The following is a 23,035-nucleotide window of genomic DNA, read 5'->3' as shown; positions in this document are numbered from 1 at the left end:
CCTCACCTGACTTCATCTATTATAGACATAAAGACACTGTGTTCTTGTATATTCTGCTCGCAAATAAGTGTTATCAAGTCGCCTTGCACCGTATAGAAAACATGTGAAGCCGTTCCATTATCCCATTGTCAATATGGTGAGCTCTGCTCTAAGCTCTCTTTTCTCTGAATAATGTCACACGGTGCTGCGTATCGGCGGCGTGCGTTAAATATGTTGATTCTGTCACTGATGACGAACACGAAATCCATTCCCCATCTCGGATTAAGTTCACAAATCCTTCTCACACGGGTAAACAAACATCAAACACGCTCATGTGAATTGATAACGTGGCGCTCTGAGATCTGACTTGGATAGAAGTTCTGTCTTCCTCCTGTACAACCTTCATGACTCCAGAGGAGCCACACCGGGGGCCCGCAGCCTCAGAAAACCACAAGCAAAATGGCTCGTCTGAAAATCAGTTTCTTCACTTTAGCAAACCACAGATGCTCATGTCACTGCTGAGGCACATTTTAAAATCTTAATCCGTCCTTGACCAGAATTACTGCATCATTAACGTCCGACATCAATACCAGGGCAGCAAAGATTATTCAGAAATGTAATGGAAGATTTTTTTTTTTATTCAGGACGTAATACAGATTTCTATGTTATTGTATATATATATATATATATATATGTTCATAGCATTAATATTTGTAGCCAGTATGAAGAAGTTACCTCAATGATTTTTTGAGATATTTCCCTGCAAAATGGATAAACAACGTCAGAGTGACTTTTACTTTCTAACCTTTGACCTCCAAAATGTTCATCTTTGGGTTAAAGTATTCTTGGTATACAAGTATACAAATTGAATTATTTTCTGAGAGTGTTCTGAGAATGAAACAACCGAACAAAAGCCGCCCTCCCAGCAACAATACACTTTTTTGATCCTGTGTTTGGGATCTGTATGCATGAGGTTTGCATGTTTGTTTGTTTTTATCTACCTTCTAATGGTCAAAAGGCACGATTGTTAGGTTAAGGCCAGGTTTACACGACAACGAATTCGAGTGTATCCGCAAAACTTTCTTCATTTTTGGGGGGTCCGTTTACACGGCACCAGTGTGCGGATGCACTGTATCTGGGAAGTTTTTAATCCGGCTCCCAAGGTGGAAAGATTCTTTCACGGCAGCTTCCCCCCCCCTGCAGAGACTGTCGGGAGGCAACAGAGCCTGTTACTGCGCATGCGCAACTCTCCCCCTCCCTCCTGCTCATCCACTTGTAAACAAACATGGCGGCCGCGTAGTGGTACGACCTGCGGTCCATATTCTAGTTTTAAAGTTGAGACTCACCCCTGATAGCATCCGATGCGTCATCAGTCCATGCGGATGTCGGGTGCTCTCCATTTCCTTCACGTTTATAGTGTATTGCTCTCTGCACACACGTCTGTGTAGTTTCATGACAAAATCAAGCAACAGCGCCCTCCTGTGGCCCGGCATACTGACTACATCGTGGTCTCTGTCCGCTGCTGCTTTGTAAACACACTCCTTTTTTTTTTTTTTAGCGGATTAGGTGTTGTCACATGAAACGTTGTCGTGTAAACGGGGCCTAAGTGGTTATTCTAACTTGTATTAGAATGTCTGTCTCTCTCGCTCTTGAATGGACTACAGGCCTCCACAAGCTTGAACTGGATAAAGCCAGCACAGAAGATGGATGGAACAATGAGAAAGCAAGCTGAAAACATACCATAAAAAACATAGAACAGCTCCCTGTTGGTCGTTTGACCTGCAAGTAGAAACTTACAAATGACCCCGTATGGTGGTCATTTTTCAGACCGGGCAAATCTATATTAAAGAAAGAGATCATATGTGGCAACACAACCTTCCACCATGACATGCCCTCAGAGCTCAGTGAGCTCATTGTGCCCCGCTTCTCAAAGCCGCTGACATGTGGAAGCAAATGTGAAGGTGCAACCATCCAGAATGAACCGTGACATTTTCAATATCTGTGATGACTGAGTGGAGATAGAAGCATGTGCGATGTCCTCCTGACACCTTTACCATTCATATGGCTTTTGATGAGATGCTGTTGAAGTACAGTAGATGTTTCATCTACAATCTTGATTTTCCATCATAAGTTTTAATTTTTTAGGAGGGTGTGTTGTAATCAGAGCCAGAGCGGATGTATGTTCAATAGTCAACATCTAAATTCCCTGATCTGTATTATACTTACAGCTAAATATATATTTTTTTTCCTCTTCGTTTTGCAATGAATGGTGATACAATTCCATTAGAGTCAGCCCCTCCAGGTTGACGATAAGCCTGGGAATCTGCTTTCAAGAGCTGAACCACGGTGACACCAAGTGGATGAAACAGGGAACATCTACAGGACACACTCGGTTCTCTTTGGGTGGTTTGCTTGCCCTCAATTCACATAAATGGCAAGGGAAAAAAAGTGTTTGTCTTTTCTCTCCAGTCATCTCCCTTTTTTGATCTATTTGCGTCTGTGACCTCATTCACGAGACACTTTGGTCTGCTGTTTATTTTCTGAGCTGTTTGACTCGGCCGCCATGCAGCCCAGCCGGATTACCCAACTCTTTCCTCAACATCTGGGTGCAACATGCCCAACCAGATGAGCCATGTCTTCACTCCTGTCACCTATTCATCCCCCCCCCCCCCCCCCCCTCCCTCGTCTCCTCGGACATTCTTCACCTCTTTCTCCTGCGATCTTCTGCTTTTCTTTCTTTTCTTTTTTTTACTGCAACCACCATGTGATATGAACCTTGATCTTCAAACTGGAGGCTTGTCCTTGGATGAAGGCAAAGTATCTGCTTCTCAACAACACATAAATTACTTAAGAGGTTGGAGGAGTGTGTGTGTGTGTGTGTGTGTGTGTGTGTGTGTGTGTGTGTGTGTGTGTGTGTGTGTGTGTGTGTGTGTGTGTGTGTGTGTGTGTGTGTGTGTGTGGGGGGGGGGGGGGGGGGGGGATGATTTGTGCTCTCGCTGACAGAGAATATGTGTCTCCACGCAAAGTATTGAATCTGCAGCCAGCTTAGTTTAGCACACCAGAAAATCACAACGTGTCTTTTTTTTTTTTTTTTTTCATATTCGGCTTTTTTGCAGTCATCAAATCAACAAGTTGTACAACGTTGTGCGGGCAATTGTTTAAAAAAATTTTTTTTTCTATTTCGTGACCTTTTGCCTTCCAAGCTGCATCTTTGGTTTCCAGGACAATACAGTTGATGAAAGAACTCCAAACATTTTGGGGGATGAGCCCCAGGGCGTCTGTGGATGTGGACTTGATGAAATCCTTCTGTCTCTCCCTGTAACCTCAGACAGACTTGGGATGGATAGGCCACATGTGGTGGGGCACACTATCAATTCCAGGTCCCGCTATTCTTCTCTAAACTAAAGATAGTTCTTGATGACATGGATGGTTTGTCCTGTTGCAGAATCCATTTGTAGCCTATCAGATATTCTCCTTGCCAGACAGGCGTAGAAAGAAAGAAAGAAAGAAAGAAAGAAAGAAAAAATCTTTAATGAATACAAAAGCAAAACCCTCCAAACTAAACCGTTAACCAAAAACAAAGAGAATAGACACACAAATAGAATGGTGGGAGCTCGGCAGGAATACAGATGAGTACCTAAATGTAGCCTAAACAAACAACCAGACCAGAGACGTGGGAACCAAATAGAATGACCACCAAGGACATGGGAGCGGATCGTGTCCCACACGAGGAGACGCAGCTGGACGATCAGGTGGGAAACATGACGGCCATGTGCAGCAAGATGATGTGTACATGAACATGAAACCACCACAAGAACCTGACAGACACATGACAGTAACTTCAACATGAAATACATGGAACAGAACAGGGTGAAAGACTAAATCTTCCAGTTGTTTCATAAAGTAATACATATTGAGAGGAGGAAGGAGTTCCTTCCATAACGGCGCCTGCACTCTAACCTGAACTCCCTTTCTTGGAACGACAGAGAGAAAAATAGCTCTTGAGATACTTTTTTTACACTGTAACCTCAACAACAACATCAAATGTTCACCCCTTGCCCCGAACTTTGGCAGGTATTTACCAGACATCAGTTGAATCCCATCGTACCAGTGCACAGTAGGGTTTTCAAGCTTGAGCCAATGACATTCCTGCAGGATCTGTTTTAGCTTATTGTACTCTCAGGCCTTCATCCCCTGTTCCTGACAAACCAGCTCCTCCTGGACCTCAGTCCAGACGTTTCCGTCGCCCGGGGGACTCGTGGCAGGAGCATCTCATCTGTATGTTCCTTTGACTGTATCACGGCGGCGATGTGCATTGAATCCTCGGGGCTTAGGTTAACAGTGGGCCGAGAGTGGTCGGCCGTGATGGGCAGGGCCAAGCCTTATCCCCGCAACATTCAGTCCAGTCCACATTTCATTATGACAGGAATCTTAAATCATGTGAAGGCCTCGGGAGCGAGTCGTGCAGGAAGGACGAGCGGGGATCTGGACACGATCAGAGGAAATGCTTTGTGTGTCTGAAAGAAATCGTTCATCCTCAAGTCTGGAGGATGCATTACTCAGTACTTTTAACGAGTTTCAATTCTGCTGATAATTCCTCAAGATTTTTTTCTAGGGGGGGTAAACTCTGTTCTTTTTTTGCCATTAAATGATACGATTGAAAAATATATAAATAAAAAGAGTGATTTGAACATGTCCACATTAAAACATAGTATTCAATAAATGAATGAATTCTTCTGTCTCACTTTATTTTCATGTGGAAATGAACCTCAAACAAATATCCACAGCCAACGGGAGGAAACTGGTGACCCCACAGCAAACCCCTCTGCACAAAGAAAACATGCAAACTCTCCCAAGTCTGCATCTCATGCAATGAAAAACGTTCTTTATCAGCCAGCGGCAGAGAGAATGTGTTCAATCCCTGCTCCACTTCACACATATGTTAGACACATATGTTTACAGTGCTTCACCACACCGGCTCTCTAAGAGGCCCCCGGCCCCCCCTTGCTTGGGGTCGCAGCGGCAGCCAGGGAGGAAAACAGAGGGAGGCAGAGATAGTGATGGAACACGAGGAGTCTGATCAGGGGCCACATTGGCAGCGCTCCCTCCCTCAGCCGGACCTCCAGCGTGTGGGCCCTTGGCGGGTGGACAGGCAGGAGGTTCTGGGACTCAGGAGGAGGAGGAGCGGCCAGCTGGAGCGGTAACAGAGTGGTATTGTGAGCTGACTGACTGACTGACTGACTGACTGACTGACTGACTGACGCCTCAGAGAGCAGAGACACAGGCTGCTGAGGTGGCCTCTTTCTGGGCCCCACAGGAGCCCCTGTGTGCCGATGGCCCGCTGGAAGTGGGTCAGACGGACACGAGCGAAGAGGAGAGGAACCTTTTGGAGGACGCACGCTCAACACAAAGACAAAGAAGCGTCCAAACAGAGGAGCCTGTGTAGGGTGAACTGGAAGATTAGTCAACGGTATTATAAAACTTCAGTTGCAGTGACGATCATCAGACGAGTATCAAATCATAGACTGATTATAAGTACAAGATGGTAAAACCTATTTAGAGAAGGAAGCAGATTGTAGAATGATTGTGGTTTACTGTTAAAACACAAGAGCATAGATATGTGCTTCTCTCTCAAAATCCATCCTCATGAGGGGCTGGACTGCTTGTGACAACATGAAAAGACCTCTTCGGGAAAATAAAATAAAATTAAATAAAATAAAATAAAGTTCAAAGGAGAAGCAGTGGCGCCACCGGCCAGAGGGAGGCAGTGTTCCCTTGCAGCGCACATTGCCATTCTTCACAGCATCCATTTTGCATCCAATTCTCTGCAGCTCTTTAAGCTGCAAAATGATCGCCAGCCATAGAAGCAGAAAGCAACCAGTTATCTTGTTATTGATGTGGGCACTTTGAAGAGAAAGAGGGGGTGGGGGGTGGGGGGGGGTCTGCCACATTCTGCCAGAGGAGACGAGCACAACAACACTGTAAAATAAAGATCTGAGGAAGTCAGAGGAATGTGAGGAATGGAGGAGCAGAACTGCTCCTTCAGAAGATGGACAGAGCTGCGCCTGTATCACACTTAAACCTGAAACATGTTTGGAAATAACGTAGAGTTACGTCGATGAGCTGGTATTTCTTACAACACGCATGGAGGACTGTACGAATGGCGTGCGATGCTCAGACCCTTCCATAGTTTGGAGGATGATTGATATATCAGTTTGCTTTTAAAGAAAAAAAGAAACTCATTCCACAGTACAGCTACATATATATATATATCTATGTACTGTATATGTATGTATATATATACATGTATATAGAAGACAAGCCAGCAGTGTGGTTATGCTTTACATCTGTCCTGGCACCTTGTCAGAACATCATCTGGTTACCCGTTCTGTTTGTTCCCAGACTGAACAGGCCTTGTATTTATCCTCCCACACGCAGCCGCAGCAGGGAATCCATTAGGTTCAAATGCAGCCGTGTTTGAAGAATAAAGTCCGTCTTTTTGGTGACTGTGGAGGAAAGTAGGAAAGTGGAGAAATGTGATGTGGATTTTGAGACAAAACAGACCACACCGCCAAACACTTGGTCTTGGTAAATACTTTATATGCAACTGTTTTTTGTTTTTTTTAATCTTTGCAAACACTGTATAGAAAACACTTAAGGTAACATTTTTTTTTCTTTTTTCTCGGGAACATTTAAAGCGTGTCTGAGCTTTCAGACAGACATGGCACAGAAATCTACAGCTTTATAAACATTCTCCCCTCTCTGGCCCGGCCGTACACGCCACTCCCAACGACATACAGTCTCCAAACACACACTTGGTGCACACACACATGCGCGCACGCACACGCACACACACACACACACACACACACACACACACACACATTCAGCCACCGCTATCAGGCTCTCCACTTATTATTCACAGTAGGCTTTATAACACTGTTTCTGTATGGTATGATGGTTCTCAATATTTTTTATTATTTAAAATAGCTATCAACATTTATGCTGTAATATTTGGAAAGTGATACATTTTGTATTTACATGAGCTTATTGAGCGAAATTCAAATACAATGTGTGTGTACATATGTATAGTTGTATGAAGTTGTTTTTTTTTTGTTTGTTTGTTGTTGTTTTTTTGTATATCTGCGCGTGTGTTGACCACAGTCACTCGTTCATCATTCATTAGGAGTCTTGGCCTGATGACCATTTCCACTGACGGTGTTCAGTCTGTTCAGTTTAGTCCAGTTAGAAAAGAGGAAAGACTTTATTATCCCCCCTTAAAATGGAGCCTCCGTCACTTGGAGAGGCAATGCGGGGCAGCGGAGCAAACTGGTCACTGGTCCGCTGCCCTCTGGGGCAGAGCGGCTCCCCGCGGAGCTGTGTGGCGCGCGAGCATGAGGAGATTGTGGGAGACTGAAGCAACCGGAGATGCTGTGAGGTGCTCACAGTACGTCGGGCTCATACATTCAGCGGAGGTCAGGAGGTGCTATTTTCCGATGGCTGTGATTTTTTTTAGGCTCCTGCGACCTCGGCGACTGGCACATTCAGACTCTCCTCGTTTTCCGTTTGTACGAGATAAAAGTAAGAAAACGTGGCAAATGATCACAGTACCATGTCTGATTCTAAAAACGCCTCCGTCGGCATCGAAAAAGGATGCTTGGGGGGGGGGGGGGCAACGAGAAGTCCACCATAATCTTCCCCTCTTGACTTTTCTCTTCCACACACGCTTGCAACTCGCATGTATATCCATTCACACACAGTACAGAAGTAAGCGTTTCGTCTAAACACACAAGAGTCAACATGAAGGTTTTGGCAAGCACACATGGCCACACATACACTCTCCGGGACCTGGATAACAGACAAAAACGAATGTGAGAGGAAAGTGAGGCACATAATCTGACAGACCGAAGGTGGCCTGGATTTTGGTATACTCAAAAACAGAAGTAAGATGATTGTGGATGATTAAGGTGTCTCAGACAGGCCCAGGCTATTAGCCCAGTGAGAACTTCTGTGATGTAACAGCACCTACACTCTCTCAGGTGCTTTCTTTGCACTCGGAAAATTGGAGTACCCATTAAATGCAGGCGGGGGTAGCACCTCCATCGGCTCAATTTGTACCAGCCGTGTTCGGTGGGAAATTTTGTGTGGTCGGACGACGGTACGGTAGTGAAGATATGAGGAGCGCTCAAAGGCTTCGCTTTACAGTCACATCCTCCTTTGCTTTACCAGGGTCAAAGGCATTGTAACAGAGATCCACGTAGTTAAGCAATTATAGAATTTATGTGCTCCAACAGTCTCATAAACTCTGAGTCAGGACCCGAAGCAGGTCTCAAGCATATTTCTGCTGGGTCCTTTACATGGCAAGAGTAGCAGTAGGGTGCTAAGAGTTGGGTTTAGAAGAACAAAGGCTAAAGTGTGTTTGGTTTGCTTTCTAAATGAAAAGGCAGAGAAACTCCTAACAGCCCCTCTGATAGGTGCAGGAGTGACCGTGGTTGAAAATAAAAATGCTGGGTGAATCTCTTGAGGGTGATTACAGACCTAGTGTAAAACCCACAGTGGGTCTTTGAGGGTCACTTACTCAAAGTGGCAGAACTTAGCAATCTCTGTATACAACTTCTGTAACTTTGTTTAATCTTCCTTCTCTACAGTATTTGAAAACTACTTCATTACCCTGGGTGCACTGGTTCACGGGGTTGGTTAATTTTGTTCCAAATTGACAGCAGAAAGAGATAGGGGAGGATGAAAAGAGGGAGGGAGAGAGAGAGAGAGAGAGAGACAGAGAGAGAGAGAGAGAGAGAGAGAGGGAGAGAGAGAGAGAGAGAGAGAGAGAGTGAGGGAGAGAGAGAGAGCAGGTAATCTGTCCATCCTTCCAGTCACCCCTGGCTTTGTCAGGATGGGGGATCAGGAGTTGGGAGTGAGTTCCAGTTCAACCGTCGTCCGGAGTCAAGTCTTCCGGGGTGGACGAGTCCTCGGTAAAGTCGTCTGTCGACCCACTCTTGTGGATGCGCCCGTCGCTACGCATGCTGTGGAAAGTCTTGCGGAAAGCCTCCATCATCGAGTGCGCCAGCTTTTTGGCCTCGAGCTTGTTTTCGCACTCCACCGCATGGCAGTCCATCTGAAAGGACAGGTCGTCGTTGATCTCCCGGTAGATCCAGGCAAACACGTTGGGTCTGACGCTGTGGTCGGCCGTGCAGTAGGCAATGCGCGCCACTTGGTAGGTGTCCATGGTTACCGACGCCTCGCCACGCTCATCCAGGTGGTGAAGGCGTACTTGGAAGGGCCGGATCTCCAGCAATGAATTGCCAGCGGGGCAGGTGAACTGCTGCTGGGCCTGTGCTCGACGCTCCACCAGCCCCACCACAGCGGATTCTGTGCAGCCAGACAGGAACTGCGTCCCAGAGATGGTCACCTTGCCCAGATAGGTCACCTGCAGCACATAAGACACACATAGAAAAACTATCAGAATAGACTTCTCAACATTTTCAATTTGTGAAGTAAGCCTTGCAAACATTTGCTCAACTCGAACTTATTGGAGTCCTTCAACATTAATGGATGTGACAGCAGAGACACCGTCTAAATGCCTCTTACTTGTTTAATACCTTCGATCCAACTTTTCCTTTGAGCTCAGCCGTTGGGGCGGCTGGATGTGTGCTTTGGCCTGCCCAAAGGCACAACTTTCATCCCCAATGTATTTCTTCAACACTGTGTCTTCAAACTCATCATTCATTTGATGTTTTGGTATTTCCCAGTACCCGAAGGCAGCCAAGCATCCCCCCACCATTACACAAGCTCCACCCAGTTTCAAGCAGGCAGGCTGTACTTTTCCTTATAGGTCATAATTTTGCCAACTGTAAACAAACTGATTCACTGTGTTCCCAAAGAGCTCTACTTTAGTTTCACTGCTACATACATCATTATCCCAGAGAGACTGGCTTTTTTTTTTTTTATGACAGGTTTCACAAACCTCAGTCTCGCCTTCTTTGCCTTTCTGTCATTACTGGTGTACTTTTTGACTTTTTTCCACAGAACACTAATTATTTTGTGTTTGTTGGTGTACGGTTCTGACAGAAAGCCTCGCTCCAGATTGTTCCAGCTCAGCTTGAAGCTCTTAAGATGTCTTTCTTTTTTCCCTCAATTTGATTTAAACTTCACAGGCTCCACATCAAAAAGCTGTTTTTATGGTTGTGAAACTTCCTGATAGGATTATATACTGCCGAAACTGAGAGTTCAACATCTTTGGTAAGAGCTTGTAGTCTCTTGGAATGATTGTACTCACAATTTTCCTTGCTTTCAGGATAATAAAAAAATACATTGACAACCAGTTCTCAGTTTGATGCAGCCATGCAATCTTTTACTGGATAATTCAGGTGACATGAACAACGTAAGCAAGTAGTTTAAGCGAGACTGATTAACTTTTGATTTAGTTTGAGTTATTGATATGATCTGTATCAAAGCTATGTCGATGTTTTCAAGCGGACACAATACAACACTGAGACCTGAGCGTATATATTGATGATCATAAAAAGATATTCAGCTTTGTTGCGAGCAAATTAGCCTCAAAGCCACGCTGTCAGAGTGAGTTGGTAAAAACATGCATAAGCTATAGAGGTTTTTTGGGATATTTCATCGTATTGTGAACCACAAGGTGCCGTTAAAATTGGCTTTATATTGAGATTGTAGTTACTTTCATTAGTAAATGTTTGATTTTGCAAAACATTTGAAATGCTCATCATGTATACTCTGCGCCACAACAGAAAAAATGTTAACGTTTAAATCTAAAGGTTATTAGGGCACTAAATTACCCGTCTGGCCTGTTAAGAATGAAATATGGCTGTATGTGGCCCCCGAACTAAAATTGTGTTTGACACTCCTGATTTAGAGCGTCAGTCCAGTCATAATTAAATTTCATCTTAAAGTACTTGAAAAGTACTGACATCAATGGGTAACAATAAATCGATTCAGTGGTTGGTGTCCACGTTTAGGAGGAAGATGGGATGTGGTTTAAATATTCCCTTGTGCAGAAGGGTACTGTATGTCTTGATAAGAACATAAGTTCTAATTTTCTGTGCTGCCTGACTCTCAGTAAGAAAAAGACCCCATGTTGAGTTGTGGCTAAAACAATAACCAAAGAATACCGTAGTTTTGACACCACATACCAAGAGAGTGATAGACTGATGAGACGGCGTGGGATAAGGAGAGAGAGAGAGAGAGAGAGAGAGAGAGAGAGAGAGAGAGAGAGAGAGAGAGAGAGAGAGAGAAACAAAGCCGGGGAGTGTGGCCAATTCGACAGCGGCCTGAGAATAATGGCTGACTTGTGCTCTTCACTACATGCTGTTCTTTATGGCTTTATAAAAATACACAGAGGAGGAGCCTGCTACGAGTCAAACACTCAAAGAGTTTTCACTTCTGTCTGTGTTTATTCAGTGTCGGGGGAATACTCTGAACTCTTAAGAGTTCATTAAGACCGGTCTCCATGCGGCATGGATTTGACTCATGGCTGCAGATAACACAAGTGCAATCATACATGGTAATGTGATGGAAAGATGTGTATCTCTTCAGTCAACAGTTACAAAACATGTGACTTATGTGCATGCCTTGAGTAGAACCAGACTAAGATGTCAATTCTTTAGGAAGGAGGCGAAACAGGAGGCGGATCCGTGCATGTGGCCGCACAGACATGACCTCCCACATGTCTGTTTGGACTGTGGCAGGTAATACGGAGCACCTGCAGAAAAGCCATGCACACATAGGGAGAACATGCAAACGCCGCACTACAAGAGCTGGGCATATTCTCACTCTGAGGCAATCTTTCCAACTGCTACGCCACAGAGCATATGATTAGTTTATTTCTCACATTTCTCTCAGTCTCACGGTGAACGAGTTTATAAGAGCCAGGTTGACATGAAGCGGACAAGACAAGAGAAATAAGGACAAATAATATTTTGTTCATCACATGAACTGGCTGCTTTCGTCTCTGCCATTAGTTTTGTTTAGTCTGCAACTGGCATTCTACCGACCCTCGTTCTCTGTTATGATAGTGACTGAATGGGACCATTCAGCGTCGGCATCGGAAGCAACCTGGCATTCGCTCAGCGTCTCTTATGTAGGGCAGGTGTAGCATTTACTATTGAGATGCAAAAATGGTGAAGCTGAAGCAGGAGGAACCATGTTCACACACACAGACACACACACAGACACACACACAGACACACACACACACACACACACACACACACACACACACACACCTCTGAAGCACCTCTGTATTGGATTAACACTTGGAAAAAGCTGTTGCAGATACTTTTTGGGCTGATAGCTGCCAATATTTGTTTCACACTAATTGCAAACAGAAACTGTTATTCTTACAGTGGATTTTAATATAACCTTTGGCTGCTCTTATCATGACGGCCCAATAACAGATGAATTCTAAAAAAACATTCATCAACATATTAGAAATGAGTTAATGTAAATGGGTTTTCCTTAAATATTGTGTTTTTACCACTTCAACTGTCTCAGCATGCTTTGACATTACCAAATTTACACACAGTCATTCAACACAAGGATAACAGGAAATGGGAATCAAACTGCCAACCTGAACCTACCAAATGAGCCACGTTTGTCCAAGCAGACATGTTGGCCAATGACTCCTATTGCATTTCAAATGAGAGCATTTCTATAATACTGTAAGAGAAAAGGAGTACTGTATCCCTATTTAAAGGTAGTACAATCCAGCCAAATGATGGCAAAGAAGCTTAGAAGTTTCATTTCTTCGCACTCACCTCCCTTCACTATGGCGGTTTATTCCCTGAGATACATTGATACGGAGCACGACACGACACGGACTCACAGGAAGTGAAAGCAGCTGCTTTTTCACGCCTGGCTTTCATTAGTGGTGACCATGGGGTGGGACATGAAGCCCTTGCGCCGGATCCATCATTCAGCTGAGTACCACAGGTCTGCAGGGCGGTTTTGAAAGCCGACCACACTGACACCCTTCAGCAGCCAAAAGGCGCTCTGTCACTCAGCCAGCCAGCAAACCGCGCCAAGATTCATCAAGTATCCAAAGTGTGCTGTCTGTGCGTCAAACAGCAATAAAGTGTTATTACGGGCTTCTTTTGTCTCTGTCTCCTATTTGGATATTGAGTTTCTTGTTTAAAGTAGGCTTGTTTGTCCTGATTGCCTGCTTCCTTGTTAAACGAAGACTGGCTACATGGCCAGCTTTAATGATGAGCCAAGGCATAAGAAAGACATTTAACGTTTTCTCTTCAACTACATATGTCTGATTTACTGGCACAGGTCTGCTGATGCTTCAGAAAATGAGGAAGTAATCTAGTTAATGTCACAGTGTGGTATGGGAGAGCCAGGAGAGGTGGTGAGGAGCAGCCACATCATAATATTAAAAGTGAAGGGGAAGAATTCAGGCTCGTGTTTTTTTTTTTTGGGTGGATAAGTTTTGATTTTGCCATAACCAAGACAACAGTGACTGTTGTGTGTGCAATTAGATGATTTCAGACTTCACAGAGATGTGAGCAAAGAGAAAGACTTCAGCTAGTTATTCCCCTGGGATCTTAAAGAGGGGAAAAAGAGAGCGAGAGGTGAGCAGAGGTCAGAAACGTAGCAGTTAGTTAAAGACCACTGCATCATCAAAGCAGCGACTTCTTTGTCTAAAACTGGAATTCATGCTTCCAAGAAATATTTACAGATGGGATAAACCAGCGCAAGACAGATAAGTGTGCATGTGAGGTGGATAGGAAGATAAGTGAAGAGTGTGTGAGGAGAAGAGGTCACCAGACTAAGCAAACACTCCTGTTTGTTTCTTCAAAGTCTAAATCAAACATGCAGCTGAAGAGGAAATTGTTGCATTGCTCCTGCAGAGAGATGAAGGGTGGAAAGAAAAAAGAGGAATAAAATGTAGTTCAATAAAGCGGTGTTCATAAAAAACAAATCCACTGGTAAAACTCTGGATCTGCATGATTTTCTGGTTTGCAGCACATGAATCGCTCATTTCAAGAGGACTGAGGTTTTTTTTTTTCTTCCTCAGACGACACTGGGCCCATTTACACCTGGGGGTAAAAAGTAGTCTGTAGGTGAATTTAGCAACTGTAGGGGGAAACTGAATGTTTGTGCATTTCCTTGAAGGAACTGAATGTAGACTTAATCGGGTTTGATGGCAATGGGCTGACTGAAAACTTATGCTTTTATTAGTAAAGAGATGTAAGCTGAACATGGCCCAAGTTACTTTGGGAAGTCAGGAAAACCTAAATAATAACAAATAAAAGCTGCAACGCAGGACTATTGTGTCGTAAATGTGTTTTGCTGAATTACGGCGGCGTAGCCAAGATTCAGCGAAATCTGACAAACTCTTCTCAGTGAGAAACTACGTATGGCCACGATGCCAAAATATCGTCACAGTAGGGCCGAAATACAACCACTGCAGTAATGGTCACAAAACCAAATAATTGTGCCCTCTGGAGCCGACAAGACATTTACTATGAGATACAGCTGTGTGGACATGCAGTGCTGGAGCAACGAGACAAGTGTCATGAAAACACACACATTTATAACCACCAACTAATCCTGTGACCGCAAATGTTGGAGAGATTCAGTTCCCATGACATCGTAGGACATTAAATTAAAAAAGAAATAAAAGTACTCAAACATGAATATACCTCGGAGTTTTGGCTTACATCTGGTAATATTTTTCAGACACGTTTTTCACACAATGGATGGATCTAATACAAGTCGTTGTAAAAGCAGTAATAGTCCCTGAACTACAGTAAGGCTCAATAAGAGCTCTACTCAAATATGAACTTATTTAAAGTAATTATTACAAAAGCTCTGTCAGGACATGAAGTTTTTATCTACTTTGTTACAGAAATACAAGTTACTCCCAGAGTCTAGTCAACCAGCAAATCTAGGATGAACTGATCTGTTATTGCCATCCAGGTCAGAAGAGGTGAAAGAGTCGTGTTACCGGGTTGATCACTCACAAAATGTCTGCATGCATCTCTTCATCGTGTTGAAAGAAGCCAGAGGCGGAGTAAAGAGAGTACATTTGATCGCTGAAATAAACTAAAGGAAGATAGCCTTAAAGCGAGTACCGACTTCAGAACTCGTTCAGTCTGGGGTGCTATTGCTGCGAACGATACGAAGAGTCATGTCGGGGGAAACATGTCAAGTAATTTGTTAGGGAGAACTTGATTCAAACGATTTCCTATCAACTTTCTTCAGACTGGAAACCAAATCCCCTCATGGAAGAAAAACATAATTTACTTTGGTTTGCAGGCAAATATTAAGAAAAATTATACTTTCGGAGGCTAAAAGAAACCAGAGAGGGATGTGAATGATCATATTAAAATCAAAAGCAGACATTTTAAACACCGTCTGAAATGCCTGACTGAAATATGAAGCCTCTAAGCAGCGGTTGTGCTCAAATGCTAAATCAAGGACTAGTGGTTTAGCAGACAATCTGTGTGCCTGGAAGCAAACCCAAGAGGTCGATCGCAGACACGCGAGTGAGTGACTTTTTACAGCTACAGTGTGTGTGTGTGTGTGTGTGTGCGTGCGCGTGTGCGTGCGTGCGTGCGTGTGTGTTGGGGGGTACATTAAGATGGATTAGGTTGGACTCACTGACGGAACTCGGAGGAATCAGAAGGAGCTTTCGGTATCGTCAAAGCACCTGCGTCCGTCCGGGGACTTTATCAGTATCGTGAAGCGCATGAAAACACTCCTGCTTGAGATAGCTACACATCGGGCTGTGGACACATCGATCCATCGATCTGTCCCGGACCAGAACACATCTGCTGTCCTCTGCTCTGGCAGCCTGCTCGCCAGTCGTCTCAAGCGCTGGCAAATCCAGCGTGCAGCTTAAATCATTCCAGAGATCTGCAGAGTCCCCCTCCTCCTCCTCCTCCTCCCTTCGTTTCAACTTTCCATGTGTTTCTCCTCTACTCCTGTCTCTCCTCCCATCAACTCACTCCTCTTTCCTTCACCTGTTTTCCCCCCTAAACTTCCATCATGTTGCTCCCTCTTTTTTCCACCTTCCCTCTATCCTCACTTCCCCTCTTACCGTTCACATTCCCAAGTATGGCCGACGGTGAACCTTTCTATACCATCGGGCAGAAGTGAAGTGCTCCGCGGACAGAAATAAAGCCCGGCCTTGAGGGCTGCAACGAAGGAATGCAACAGCAACAACAACAAAGAACAGCTAACATTAGAAGACAAACAGAGGAATGGAGGGGAAAAAACAAGGGACGAGCACCAAGCTCATGTCAAAGAAGTGCATTCAGAGAGGAGACACACAAAAACACAGTGAATGTGAGTTGGGACAGCGAGGGAGAGAGGAGGAGGAGGAGGAGGAGCTTGGTTAAACATTTGCATGTGTGGTGAGACATGTGGTCACTATTAGTGACTCTTGTTTTATGGCTGGCATTGTCCTCTTCTGTTCTTTCACTCACTCTAACAAATGGAGACTATTGGTGGCCCGCGACCACCTGCAAGCCAAAGGTCACATGATCGACGGAGACAGCTGGAGAGTGTTTTGGGCCGCCCCCTTTGTTTTTCTTGTACTTTGAGACATTAAGAAAAACTATAAGATGTCGTTCCCCGCGAGACAAGACATGTACACAAGCAGCTACTTTTGTGTACTACGTGGTTTTCGTAGTTGACATATGACCCTGAGAAAGATTAGGCTAACCAAGCATGGCTGTATTTACACTTGTGAAAACACCGATTGCTATGTTCTACTTGTTTGTATCACTTTGGAACACTTCAAATGAAAGTATATTAAGAGCTTGCAATGTTTCTATCAAGTTCCCCAAATTTTATTGTAACATCTAAGTAAATACATAAAGGTATCTACTTGGGATGGACTAATGTCACTATTTCAAAATGATGAATACAAGTATGAGTACTAACCTTTAGCTACTTGCCAATACCGAGTATTTATACGAGTACTTATTAGATGCAATTAAGCCTAATTCACACTCCATATGCAAACTAGAAATGAAGGCTTTGAATTTCATCACAGCAACATCTACAAAAACAAAACACATTTCAGCAACAGAGCAATGTCGACCATTCTTAACTTCCACTTGTTTTTACCGCTGAAAAAAACCCTTCCTCCTGATCAAACTGCAGTCAAAGCAGAAATCCTCAAATAAAAACAGTGGAGAAAAACTGAAACGGCAGACTTGCACGCAGCCAGCATTTTTCCACATCTTTTTAAGCGCCATTCTTTATTGTCTAAGCAACAGAAATTGTTTTTCAGGTTTTTTTTAAAAACCTGTCCGACTCCAGTTTGTTGATGCTATATTTACAAGAGGAAATGTGACAGCTTTGAACGAAACCGTGCTTTACCAGATTTTGGGTTGGAAATGTATTTTGTCTTCCTGATTCTTGGTTCAACTTTGTTCAGATGTAAAGGCAAAAAAAAAAAAACCAAAAAAACCTGTAAGTAGAAAACAGAAGTGAGATACGTAGAGCCTCACCCTTAGGAAAGGCCTGCTTCTGTCTTTTCTACAGCTGATTTTATCATTTTAAATAAAATATTCTAGGAAATAGGGGAAAAGAAACATATATAAAAATTTTTTTAAAAAACACAGTATTTTTTTAATAATAACGTTTCAACTGAACTGTGGGTTCTGAGAACCATTCCACCCCTACTGAAGACTACTGTAGAACAAAGATCATTTTTCCAGATATGCTATTGGTGCCCATTTTCATGATTTTATGCTCATAAAACCACTTTAAAAAATCTTGCATATAAATTCAACACCCTTCCTTGCTTAACAGCTTCTAACTGCTGACCACACTGAGGCCATAAATCCATTCTTGGGGTTGATAAGCAGATCCTGCCTGATTTGAAAACATCCCAGGGCAATTTGAGTAAATCCCTTCCAATACGTTTATAGTCACCTTGAGAAACTTTGCGCAATGTTGTTAAAGTTGTGTAGTTTTTGCACATTCAGCCTCTATACTCATAGAATTTTTTTTTTTTTTTTCATTAAAAAAAAATTATATATAGTGTGTGACGCACTCCTCCCCCACCGGGCATGGCTTCTGTGTCCAATGTGCCAATGAGCAAAACACATTTTTACCATTGTGATGACTCACCAGATTGGAAAACAACAAAACAAAACAAGTTAATTGTGGAGTGGCAGAGAACAAACAGGCAGGCGTGCGAAAAGAAAGGGAAACAGATGGGATAATGGCTGATAGAAAGTAAGGGAATGCAAATAAGGACCGGAGAAAGCGAGGAATACACCGAGGGAGACAGGAAAAACATCCGCAGCCCAGCAAGTGAGCCGGTGGGAAGAGAAACCAACATCCTGGATGACCCACGCACACCTCGCATTGTCTGTCTGTCTGTCTGTCTGTCTGCGTCGGTGAGAGTTAGTGCACAGGCACGGCTGTGTGCATCAGAGGTACAGAGCCGGGCCAGCTGCTACCGCCGGAGCCACAGCTGGTTCGGCTATCAGCTCAAAAAACGAAGGGATGAGAAGAGAAGAGGAGGAGGTGGTATGGGAAAAGGAGGACGGAGGAGTCATTTAGGAGATACCTGTCCCCATGGAGAGGTTCTGGGAACGTGGGGAAAGAAGACTGAAATGACAGGAAGGGGAAAGAAGAAGAAAAAAAAAAGACACAAACAAGGAGGCGGTTGTTGAAGGAAGCAGTGTGGATCCTGCTGGATCAGGTCTGGGAACAGGCTGTGTTGTGAGGGGACAAACAGCCAGGCATCCACTCGTTGGGCACTTTCCCAGAAACGGGTACAAGGGCAAACAGGTGGTGCAGACAAAACACCCAGCCTGTGCTTATTTGCCACCCCTACTCCGAACCCCCCTCCCGGACGCATTTGGTTTCTTCTAGATTGTTCAGTCTTTTCCAAATGGCAAGAGATGAGACATGAGTGTGGAAACTACAACTGCTTTAGTCCAGATAATAGCTGGCTATTTGGAGACATTTCAGATTTGTATCTGGCAGCAGTGATTCAACGCTGGCTGCCAAAAGTCTGAAAAATACCTGATTGTATCAACAGAAGAAAAGAAACTTGTAACTTCCACTGAGACTAGCGGGTAATTTAGAGAAGATGGGTTCAGAAGAGGTTAGTGTCAAGAGGACAGCAGAAAAGTTCTTGTTCACCAACAACTGCTTCCGGATGTTTTCAAATGTTCAAGCAATTACACAGATTGGTACATAGAAATAGTCAGATAAAAATATAAACTCACACTGAAACTTAAAATGAGATATCCGGATCAGGCTATACCAGGAAGTCCAGCATTCCACTAAGAATTATGATTTGTGTCATTTCTGACAAGTCCAGTGAACAAGGTGATACTTTCTCTATTCTTGGTCATACGACCCAGAACCTCCCAAGACTTGGTGTTTTTGTTCATGTATCACAAGAGGCTGGCTGTTTTTACTTAGCATATACAGACATGACGCTGGCCTTATCAACACCACTCAGGCACTATTAAACTGTTTCTAACTTCATAGATATATTTTCTTTTTCCACAGACCCTCATATTATCATATGTCCTGTACTGGCCCTAAATATTCCCAATCAGAATCGTCCACACCAGAATGATCTCTCAGGCCCTGTCCACATGAGCCAAAATGCAATTTTTTCTCCCCGGCAATTTTTCAAAGAATTTCCGTCCATACATCACTATGAACGCGGCTCAACACGAGGAATAAAGGCATGCAGTACATATGCTCGTCTTTTAGGGGCACTGTGACTCACCTAATACACCAAAAACACAGAAGAAGACACGGAGAACATAGAACTATAGAAGTAGACTCCTGCTCAAAGACTTCTATATAACTCAGAGTTATATAGGTCTATGCTCCAACTCCTCCTGGTACTTGAGAAACCCAACATATCGCCTTATTAAACTGACTAGTATCTGTAGCTTCTTCAGCTGGAGCTGGAGCGCGGAGTCCACGCCGGTGTTTTAGAATTTCCCCACTCTGGGACCCGTGTTAAAAAAAATTAAAAAATTAAAAAAATAAAAATTTCGGGCTTCTAAAATGTGTGGATGATCGGCCAAAAACGGTGCGCTCACGTGAAGCGGCGTTCTCGTGTGGACAGGCCCTGAGTCACTCACCAACGTCACACAGCCGTCGCACTGTCAGAAATGGAGGCTATCCTCCCTCAGCAGGCCCCCACGTCTGGAACCCCCAGTGGGAATCCACAGCTTGGGAAAGCAGCATTCCTGAGGAGGTTGTTAACATTCCTCCAAACGTATTGAATCAGCACAGTACAGCTGGCTTTGCTTGTCATGGCATGCAAAAATGGATGAGGTCTTTTTCTTCTTCTTTAAAGTGCTGCGTATGGTTGCATGTTTGTGACGTGAGTTGGAGACTCGATGTTTCAAATACAAGAGCACCTCAGTGTACATGAAAGGAGCTTTCACATGTACCATGCAGCATACTGTGGATTCTCCATATTCCAAGATGGCAATAAAATTGGTCTGACCAGACATATATTTTTCCTCAGCAGTGAACTTGTTGCCAAATTCTGACCACAAACTATGGTCACGCCTGAACAAACTTGCAATGCTGGTGCACAATGATGTGGAGTTTTACAAGTACTGTGCACTACACTACTCCAGTTCCTGCAGAGTGGCACTTCAAATACTTTATTACTCACCACAGAATAAAAATTCATTCCGCCTTAATGCTGGTTACACTAGTGTGAACACAACATTTTAGTGGCACTGGCAAGATATTAACTTGCTTAAGAAATGAATCTGGTTTCTGGATGCACTTCCTGTCAGAGTGTAGCTTGCTATAAATGAGCAAAGTAGTTTGCTCTGATAAAGAGCACATCATGTAACTGCCGTCAGGTGTTGTTGTGAAGGTCGAGGCCTTCTTCTTCAGCCACAGCCATCCACTGAGGCCAATCTGTTTAATGGCAGATTACACAGCATTAGTTTAGATAACAGCAGAAGATAAACATTGCAGTTGACGGCTACATTGAGGGGACTTTAACGTTGGAATAGTCCGGGACTGGTTTGGTTTGGTTTGCGTTCAAACTGCATAAAGAGAGCGGATCAAACCTCAACTTAGTCTGGAGGTTTTGGGGATAGTGTGAAGTTTGGGGAGCAAAACCCGCCAACGATAAAGGACCACATCCTTTACTCTGCTTTGCTATTCCTCTCTGCCAACACCAGTGAAGTACAGCTGGCAACAGGCGGGCTGAGAGCTTCAACATTGAGATTATGGTGTTTTCGCACTGCATCTCTGTTTATCTTGGTCAACGAACACAAACATCATTTAGACAGATACAACTGGTGATTCAGCAAGTGAAACATTATATTCGAACAAGCGGGTTATCTTTTTATATACTGGCACTGACCATGAAGGCACTGAGGTCACGACAGATCTGTTTGCCTCCAGGGAAAGACATTTTGTCTCGAGCTTAGCAGTAAATCTTTAGTTCAGTTTGTTCAAAGTGGAGGGCGAATCATTGAAGGCACCCAAAAGCAGCAGCAAAAACCTGGGCAGGTCAGGTGGATGCTTTTTCCAAACACTATTTTTCTAACATGAATTTCTGAGAATATTGAATAAAAATAAATCAGCTGAGGGTTCAGACTGCATATAAGGACATACCAGATTTAAAAGAAATAGCCGAAAGCTTTTAATTACTTTTGGATTTGAACAGCCTTTAAGAATAATATTTCATAATGTGACACAGCTAAGAATGTGAATTTCTATTTTATTTGGAACATGTATCTTACACCGGCGGCCAAACATGAAGCCTCCTCTTCTTAAAAGAGAAGCATGTCTGCTGCGCTTATCAACATCTGGCATACCTGCCGTGAGGTCGGAGGACAAATTACAGTCACTATCTGACTTTTGTAGACACGACCAGACACAGTCCAGACACAAAAAGCCCAAGCATGTCAACGACTGCGTACATGAACGCATGTATGAATACAAAAACCCAACAAGACACACACACAGGCATTCGTCATAGAAGTGAGAGCACTGGTCATCTCAACCCGGAGGTTGTTAATCATGAAAATGTCATCACTGTGCGTTCTGTTCTCGAGAGGAGAGGTTGTTCGTCCAGCACGCTCACTGACTGACATCAGAATACCAAGCACAGATAGACATAAAAGTCTCTCTGCTTCAGAGATTAGATAGAGGCGAAGTGGGGCCAGGCGGGCCGGCATGAGCTACAAGCGTGAATGACATCAGTCGGGGAGAACCACACACTATCACCGGTTTCAAGTCACTGCACAGGAATGACATTATACCTACCGGAAGAAGCAGTGCTCATGAGCAACTGACCTGGGGCGTAACATAATCACAGTAAGCTTGCAAGTGGAATCTCACTGGTTTGACTCCCGGTGCGACAGGTCACTATTGTGGTTCCCTGGTCAAACTGCTCAGGTTGCACCAGGAAGGAAGGACCCCCGGAAGAGATCTGCTGAAGCTCATTCTGGTTCACTATGTGTTGCAATCTTTCAGTTTCACAATGAGCCCTTTGGCACAAAAACTCTAAAGCTCATGTAGCTCATTGGATCTCAGCCTAAGTAGTTTTATCCATAATAAATAAGTTCCTGGTAACACCTCCCAGTGGTGGATAGTGGAAAAACTATGATTTTGTCCTGTGTTACATCATTTGGAATACTGAATCAATATATCCATTTTTTTTTTCTGCAGTTCATTTAGTTTATTTATTATGTTGGACAATTCTTTATGTTAAGCCAGGCTTCTTTCACTTTCAAGAAAAAACAAAAAACTAACTTTAAAGTTTCTAAACTGTTCTGATATTCCATGTGGGAAAACACATCACAGAATCTTCACAATTTAAGTGACACAACAAAAACAATGATAGGAACTTTTTTGCCTAAATATAAATACTAAAAGAAGGCTCTTTAACACTCACCATATGTATTGCTACATAATACATCATGGTATAATATCTATTCTTGACAAATTACGCCCAAACTATTTATTTTTTTAACAGAATTTTGACAAACTGCTTCTTGTGAAGAATGGTTTATTAAAAATCTAGTCTGAGGACAAACAAGAACCAAGAGATAAC

At 43.6% G+C, this 23,035-nt stretch overlaps 1 protein-coding gene across 1 annotated transcript in view; it reads right to left on the bottom strand.

Annotated features, from left to right (window-relative positions):
* Positions 1–6,975: 6,975 nt before the first annotated feature.
* Positions 6,976–23,035, bottom strand: part of pid1 (phosphotyrosine interaction domain containing 1) — a 31,109-nt gene continuing 15,049 nt past the window's right edge. Inside the window, exon 3 of the mRNA XM_080459827.1 lies at positions 6,976–9,406. Coding sequence (XP_080315953.1) covers positions 8,906–9,406 — 501 coding nt within the window. The 3' untranslated portion in view covers positions 6,976–8,905. The remainder of the gene's footprint in view (positions 9,407–23,035) is intronic.

The sequence above is a fragment of the Lipophrys pholis genome (assembly GCF_963383615.2).
Source record: "Lipophrys pholis genome assembly, chromosome: 3".
NCBI lineage: Eukaryota > Metazoa > Chordata > Actinopteri > Blenniiformes > Blenniidae > Lipophrys > Lipophrys pholis.
The sequence above is the reverse complement of the archived record's forward strand: the minus strand, read 5'-3'. Positions and strand labels throughout refer to the sequence as shown.